General features: G+C 29.4%; 1 protein-coding gene across 4 annotated transcripts in view; it reads right to left on the bottom strand.

Annotated features, from left to right (window-relative positions):
* LOC112210774 (uncharacterized) overlaps window positions 1–8,616 on the bottom strand; it is a 208,844-nt gene that overhangs the window by 133,336 nt on the left and 66,892 nt on the right. For 2 of the 4 annotated variants that reach the window (XM_067050742.1, XM_067050743.1), the window contains exon 3: window positions 5,218–5,278. The exons of the other annotated variants lie outside the window; for them this stretch is intronic. In XM_067050742.1, coding sequence (XP_066906843.1) covers window positions 5,218–5,249 — 32 coding nt within the window. In that variant the 5' untranslated portion in view covers window positions 5,250–5,278. The remainder of the gene's footprint in view (window positions 1–5,217; window positions 5,279–8,616) is intronic. 4 annotated transcript variants of the gene reach the window in all.

Raw genomic sequence — 8,616 nt, 5'->3', positions numbered from 1 at the left:
TGTATCATATCATATGTCATTATGATCAAATTTACTGGTTGTATTTTTTTATACAGTTGTAAATATCAACAAATAAATAAAATAAAAAAAAAATATGATTTCAAAACAACAAATTTCCACTTCCGATTTTCATGATGATTACAATAACCAGCCTATAGAACAGGAAGTTAAAAATGTCCTTTACACAGGTTCATTTTTATTTGAAAACAAAAATGTTATTGCCTGCTGAGTTAACTAGAAAAATGATTTTTTTTTTACTCCAGTTCGGATTAGTGGGGAGTTAGGAGAACCATAGTTCGGATTACCGAGATTACACTGTTATTTATTAAAACATTCTCTATAAAAGAAAGTACTAGTGTTGCTATTGGTCTCACACTACACAAAATCTAATTCTCCATTGTATATATTTTTTATACAATGAGTCTTCCAATCATGGACCAAAAACTTCATTTGCTGACCCATGTTCATAGGAACTATATGGTTCAAGGTTAAATTTTCTACTAACCCCTAAGTTATCTTATTTCATGGGAACCCTGTATAAATACTCATTTATTTTCATACTTATATATATTTAACGATTTTATTAATGAATGAAATACTTTTAAGGAAATACAGGGAATAAGTTCTCATAAATGCTTTATTCAGTGCTACCTCGAAACCAGAAGTTTTCCCTTTTATTTTTGGATCCAAGCCCTCAGAAGTTGAACTAAAAGATATTCGTCCCTCCTGAAACATTCCAACAGTTATGGCCGGATATTTAGGGCTCGTGCTCTCTGGATAATTTTAGTGGACATCTTGATCCCAACTCTCTTCTCTCTGTATGCGTCTCTTATAGAGGATAAGCACCTAATTTATGTGGCACCAAAAGTATATAGCCCTGTTGAACTCTGTTGCGAAATGCCCTGCACACAAATATATGTAAGTTCATACCACGTATTTTAATACTGTCTGTAATACATGGGGGTTTGAAGTCAAATATGGTTTTACTTAAATTATTGCGATACTTGCGTTGGAACATCTTTCTTTATCTCTGTGAGGGACCAATTAAATATATGTTCTAAATACCAATGCGAAATAGAATTGTCTAGATTTTATTTCTGATTTATTTTAAACATCTAAAAATTCCTTACATTCTTCTGCTAGTAGAAAAACGGAAAACACTTTTTAGATCATTGTTCACTTTTTTTTTTTTTTTTACAATTAAGTCATTTTATGTTATAGGTTTAAACCTACGTTAATTACAACAACTTATTTTTTCCTTGTTAAAAGTGTGACATGCCCCTCTCTGACGTTATCCTCTCATATGAATGTATGTGTGGAGATTTTTTAATTAAATGTGTGTCTAAGCAGATTTTTATTCTATTATTTCACCTGATCTTCGATCGACCGACTGTGCCCCAGTTTATACAACGGAGGCACATCAAGTTCTTTGACTCGCTGAAGACTAACATCAATTCGTTAAGGACACAAACGGCCTCTTAAATTCCTATAAAAGTGTGCTCAAGAATGAAAGTGAAAATGTGCTCTTTCTTTTGATGTTAATTTTTGAAGAAATGGTTCGTTTCTTGGAGACAAACATAATATGACAAGACACTGAATGTTTTTAGTTGCTAAATGGGAATCGGTTAAAAATATTAAACTTAGAGGAAGCCATTTTGAAAATTGGTACCTAAGTCCTGCCAGACTATTCCAATTGGAAATACGACCTAACTGGTATTACAGACCCTATTATTGTACATTGATACACCGAGTTTAATCAATTTTTTCTTATCACCATTCTATTAATTTTATTATTTCAAACAAAACCATATGTATTCATAATAATACATAATATACAATAAACATAAATATCTTTAGTCAAAATATTTTTTCCCGAGATTATGTAAAGTGGCACTTCTATTATGTCGATGTTATCGACAATGTTTCCTGTAACATCCTAGGCTTTCACTCGCCCTAAACCTAAAAAAGTAATATCTGTTTCGATTATCTAAACTCAGGGACAACTAAAATGAAACGTAAGTAGAGAACTCGAATTCGAAATATCGCACGATCTTAATACTTCCCCTGATTATATATTCCACCCACTTCACCCATGCACATTTCACATCCGTCTAAAATTGACCTATACTAAAGAATAGAGACGATGGTTCGGATCTAATTTGACCTATATATTAAGTACTAATTAGTTTATTAATATCAATCCCTTCTCATATCTCATCTTCTATTCTCTATATCCTGTAACAATCTATTAGTAATTTCAAAGAAAACCGCCATTTATTTTAGTAATAATTAATATTTATTTCCGTCATTAATTAAAGATGTTTTATTAAAGCAAGAAAAATTTGAGAGCCAAAATCAAAAAAGAAAACTATAAAAGAAAAACTGTTTTCCTTCTAGAAGGAGAAATACGAAAACTCCGTCAAAGTTTACTCGAGAGATTTCCATCCCCTGGCTATTTACGAGGACCTGCAACTCTTTACTAATCCATTCGGATGGAATACGGGCAGGAGCTATTGCTTCTGAATCCAAATCAGGTTTCTCTTTCCATTATTCAACGCAGAAGCACATAACAATAAACTATATATATTTACTTCAGCTGTACAGATACAAATCTGCATGGGACTGGATAGGATATTAGTTAAGTAGAACTATGAGCTACCTCGCTATATTCTATAGGAATAAAAACCACATTGATTTTTACTGCTGTCTCTTTTGAATACAGACAGATAAAAAAAATTTAGCATATCCCAACTTTTACTGACCACCAATGGATGAAATTAATCCTTGTATATTACCAGTCCTTTATTATTCGGGATTACAATCCCCTTACTATATATCATATACATAAATACACCTAGTATTAACTACTTTGTTATTGTTGTGCCTTTTTTTTTTTAGTAGAATCATATTAAAATTATTAATTATCAATTAGAATATTTTAGTCGTATTATACGGACCTCAATCCCACATATTTCGAATTCCAGTTCTCTACAGAAATATACCGTTTGAGTTCAGATACACCTGAGTTATGTATCATGTATGTATTATATATTATTGTATTTTGTATTTAAATAAAAAATAAAGAGGTTTTGGAAATAAAAAAGATACACCTGAGCATAGATAACCGAAACAGAAATTTCTTCTTTAGGGTGAGTGTATGCCTAGGATGTCACAACAAACTTTTTCGATAATATCGACTTGATGGAAGTTTCACTTATCTAATCTCAGAATAACAATTTGGTCTATTATTTTCATCTATATAATCTTTACCGAATTAAAAATTATTGCATACTTGAGGTTTGCTAATGTACTATCACTACAACTAAAAACTAAACCTAAATATGTGTCTCTGTTCCACTGGTTGTTATTGGTCCTGCAACCTGCACTGTAGCCACCGTATAGGAGCTGAAGAGGGCGTTAGTGTCCTCAACAGCGGATTGATGTCAGTCTTCATCGAGTCAAAAGAACTTGAAGTACCTGCGTAGTATAAACTCGGGCACAGTCGGTAGATCGAAAATATCGTGAAATAAAATAATAAAAATCTGCATAGACACATATTTAAGTAAAGAATCTCCCCACATAAATTCATACAAGAAGATAAAGTCTGAGAGGTGTATGTCACACTTTTAAAAAAAGTTTAAATTGTTGCAATTAACTTAGGTTTAAACGTTTTGTTTGGAATAATAAAATTAATATAAGTTTGAGAATAAAAATTTGATTAAACTCGGTGTATCAATGTACAATAATAGGGTCTGTACCAGTTAGGTCGTATTCCCATTGGAGTAGTCTGATAGGACTTAGATACTAATTTTGAAAATGGCTTTTTCTAAGTTTAATATTTTTAGCTGACTAAAAAGGTCCAATTCGCATTTAGCAACTAAAAATATTCAATTTTCTTGCCGTATTTTGTTTTTTCCCGAGAAACGAGGCATTTCTTCAAAAATTGACATAAAAAGAAATGAGCACATTTTTACTTTCACTCTTGAGCACACTTTTATAGGAGCTCAAGTGGGTGCTAGTGTCCTCAACAGCAGATTGATGACAGTCTTCAGCGAGTCCAAGAACTTGATGTGCCTCCATTGTATAAACTCGGGCCCAGTCAGGAGATTAAATAAAGTCTGAGAGGTGTATGTCACACTTTTAACAAGGAAAAACGTTTAGGTTGTTGCAATTAACTAAAACGTACAACATAAAATGACTTAATTGTTTAAAAAAAGTGAACAATGATCTAAATTTGCTGTTTTTCTACTTGCAGAAGAGTGTAAGGAATTTTCAGATGTTTAAATATATCTCAAATTATTTTATATTTTTTAATATTCTTAATATAACAGGAATAAAAAGTTTCAATGTTATCTCTAATTTACATGCAGTATGCGGTTTCGAATGGAGAATGTAAAATTTCAAAATAAACTCCTCTTACATAGGTAAGTTCTAAATAAACTCTTGTGTATTTGTTTTTTTGACGTTTCGGCCCTATTCAGACCAGACATCTAACTTTTGAATCTACATGTATATCTGTCAATTTTATTTTTATTTAATCCATGTTTTATAACGTTTACGCACAGCTCACAAAAAGAGTTTTTCTATTTTTTTGGAAAAACAAATTTTTATTACCATTTTTTTTCTTCTCAGACAAGTCTACTCAACAAGTCTGATAGTGAACTGTGTGTGAGTGATAAAATAAAAATGAATTTGGAAATTAAAAATTAAAAACCACCATCAAAAATTTCAACTAATACTTAGAAAGCTCCTAAGAATGTTTTTCTTCAATTATTGTGATTGATAATTAACAATTTATTTAGGTAAGCATTCATGAAATGTTATTGAGAATAATAATTATCAATCGTTTATTACTATTAGCATTGATAGATGTTTATTGTTCCAAATAAACAGAATTTAAGGTACTTACAAATTTGGATAGAAAATGTTTAATTTTTTTGTTGCAACGAAAATACGTATTTATGGGTTTCTTGAAGTGTACAAAACGATTATCAACTTTTCTTCTACGTAGAATACAACATTTTGACAAATATTACAATAAGATAATAAAAGATAACCAAAAAAAAAATAAAAATAAACTCAGACCTAATATCCCGATATTAAGATGATCATGCACTCCAAGACAGTTTGTTATCAGTAAATATAGACAATGCCCCATCACCATATATTTCTCCCACAGTGTTATGGTGTTAGGAGGATTATCTCTAATATACTTACGGGTAGAAACAACAACTACACCCAGCAGTCATCTGTCAGTCTGTCTGCAGCTTATATAGTCCTGAAAAATGTATACTGTTACAATTCCATATTATAGACTCAGAGGGAACAAAAGCCATATTGTATTCGTTAATCTGAACGGGAAAGGAAATTTTTCAAAAACATTAATTGGAGAGAAATTGCTCGTTAAAAAAAGAATAATGTATTTTATATTTATCAAATCGAAAAAGAAAACTAACTGCAAATCAGTTTTTCTATTTTATTTGCCTTAATTAATAAATCCAATAAAACCTCTTTTAATTCTGAAGAGATGGTATAGGTTTCATCTTCATAGGACAAGCAGTTGATGTATTACGATTTTAAATACTTTAATAAGTTTAAAAAAAGAGCTAAAAACAACGTTTTTCTTGTTTAACGAATAGCTTTTTTTTAAAATGCAACTTTATATTTTTTTAACTATATTCATACACAGAGCAAAAATATACTAAAATAATTTTCAATAACCTACAATTAAATTTTTTATTTTTTGACAGATTTGGGGCGGAATGGTTCTAATTTGCATTTTTAAAATAGAGATTAAATAAAGAAAGGTAGTTTACAATTTTTATTTCAATCTAATACAATCACATTGAATACGGTATTTATGTCAAACAACACGGACTTTGCAGGTACAATTTATTTATAAACAAATAATTATATTTTACATATAAAATACATTTTTTAAATAATGTTATCTATGATTATTTATATATTTATGACATAATCTTAAACTTGCTAAATTCTAAAATGTTTAAAAATCTGAATAGTATTAAACATCTATATATTAAAATTCAAATTGATTGTCACAGAAAACCAAAAAGAAAAAAATTCTTAGGAATTACTAAGAGAACCATAGTGGTTAATTCATTAGTATTTAAGTCAATTTATCTATAGAAAAATAAATAAATTCTATGTTGACTTAACATAATAAAAATACCTAATGTTACTGGTAATGAATTGAAAATTACTAGAAAGTTTTTTTTATAACGAATAGTCAACTTTTATCATAGATAATACATAAACTTCTTTTCATAAAAAACATTTTTTTTTTATTTTAAGGAGCTTTTCCTTTATTCTACATACATTAAATATTTTAATTAGATCATTATTTTTAAAAAGAAGTGCATTTTAGTCACTAGAAATTATTTTTTCTAATCATAAGGATACAGAGTTTCATAACACTTCATTTCTTTTTAAAACCGAAGGAAGATCTCAGGTTATTCCGTAACAGATCTCAACTTTATTTTTATTATACGGTAAAGTTTTGTTGAAAGTAAAAAATCACGAAGAACGAGTCTTTGCGTAATTTAACTTTTTGAAAAGCCTGTAAAATGTTTTAAAAAAAGACAAATTTTACTTGATTATAAAGAAAATTTTGTTACAACTACCAAACCTACATTGCTTTTTTTAATTATTACCTCCGATTCAACAAATGCCCAATAAAAAAAAAATACAACACAAAATTTCGATTTTCTCTTCTTCTATGGAGAATGGCACCAATGAATCAATCAACTTTTTTATTCTTTTTGAGATCTATTTAAACGTACTTAAATATTATTAAAATTTCAGGAAAAGCGAATTTAAAAAAAATATTGATTTATGGTTTGATTAAATATTAGTTTGGATTAAAGGTGTCGCAATTGATCAAATAAATATTTTATTTTTTCCTAATATTTAGTACAATAAAAGTAGAAACAAAAATGTTCTATTGATTTTTTTTAAAGTTAATTTAGTTTTCAGCACAACTGTTAAATAGAATGATACAACCTTAGTTTTGAAATGGTAGCTTCAAACTCGAAAAAAGTACTGAATGTTTAAGTGGAATAAAAAGAGACAAGTTTTTTAAACCCGGAAAAACAAGAAGTGAAAAGAACTGACCAGAACCAGAATCATGGCTGGGAAACCCATACGGAAATTTGTTGAATAATCAATTTCTCCTTCCCTTCTGATACTATAAATAAAACTAGTAGATTTATAAAGTTAGTACTAAAAATATTTCTCTTCCGTTCTATTATTTTCAACGAATAAATTTAACATATGTAAGACCGTCTTTCAAGGCATAATAAAAAATACAACACAAAATACATGGATTTAACTTTTTTTTTTTTTAGGGTTGTCCCAAAGTAATACTTTTTTTTATTTATTGATAGATATTACAATCTGCCACACAGTTGTGGGCAATAGGTAATAGTGATGAATGATCTCATACATACTAAAATAGAATAAAATAAATAAATGACTGAAAAAAAAACTCTTAAAATATATATAAACAAAATGAATATAATCAAACTATCTGTATGAAAAATAAATAAATAAAATAATATCGTCCCTAGTAACATTTACACTCTAATATACAATATTTACACAATCGACCTGAGGATTCCTGAGCCCACTCTCTTCCCCACGTGTGAGGGGTAGAGCAGAGCTCAAAAGATCCCAGCGTATCCCTCTCGCCGCATCACAGGTAGTGAGTCAGTGGAGGCTGAGCAAGTGCGCTAAAGGGATTTAAATTAAAATTAGTTGTCGGCCACAATTAGGACCATGACATTTGAAATCGGCAATGAACAAGAAATTATAAACTTTTATTCATTACTATTTTATCTATTATATCCATAATAGATCCATCCATCTAACTCCATTTGATAGAAGGTGAAAACCACACCGTAATCATACTAAGTGTTAATAATAACTCTTCACCAACACATGCATGCGAAGAGTAAGAAAGAAAAAAAAGTAAGCTACAGAACTCCGTTAAATGGTTGCATTTCTCTCTTCTCTCCTTCTCTCTCACTCTATCTCTCTCTATTTTTTTTAATGAAAATTTATTTAAGTATTTCATTAACGATTCTTAAAAAATGGCGAGGCTGGGGAAAAATAATGAGACCCCAAAAGACACTTATCTAATGCTATCTGAATTTTCATAAACATTTTTAACCCTCTTAACCCAATTCAGAGGGGCTGTAGATGTACAGAAAACCTTAAAAACTGCCAAAAAAAAAGTAGTCCAAGAAACAAAGCAACCGCAAAGACAAAAGGTAGTTCTGATTTTCTTTATATCTTTGAGTCGGATTGACAGTAAAAATCTAAATCTGCGACCTCAGCAGACGACAGGAATGTATTTGTTCTCTCTCTTATATTTATCTTTAATAAAAATTAAATTAGGAGGAAACTTAGACCTGAATAATGTGTTTTAAATTCCAAGAATAATAAAAGTATAGGATGTATCAAGTTAGGTTTGAGTTCATGTAAATAATTATTGTAGCAAGGAAAGTACAACGAAAGGAAATTGTCAACTGATATTTTAAAGAATTTTTTTTATTTTGTACCAATCCTTATTCAAGTTTCGATACAGATAAAAAT

This window comes from Halyomorpha halys, unplaced genomic scaffold (assembly GCF_000696795.3).
Source record: "Halyomorpha halys isolate HHAL.00 unplaced genomic scaffold, Hhal_1.1 Scaffold761.1, whole genome shotgun sequence".
Classification (NCBI taxonomy): Eukaryota; Metazoa; Arthropoda; class Insecta; order Hemiptera; family Pentatomidae; genus Halyomorpha; species Halyomorpha halys.
This window is presented reverse-complemented; position numbering and strand designations above follow the sequence as displayed.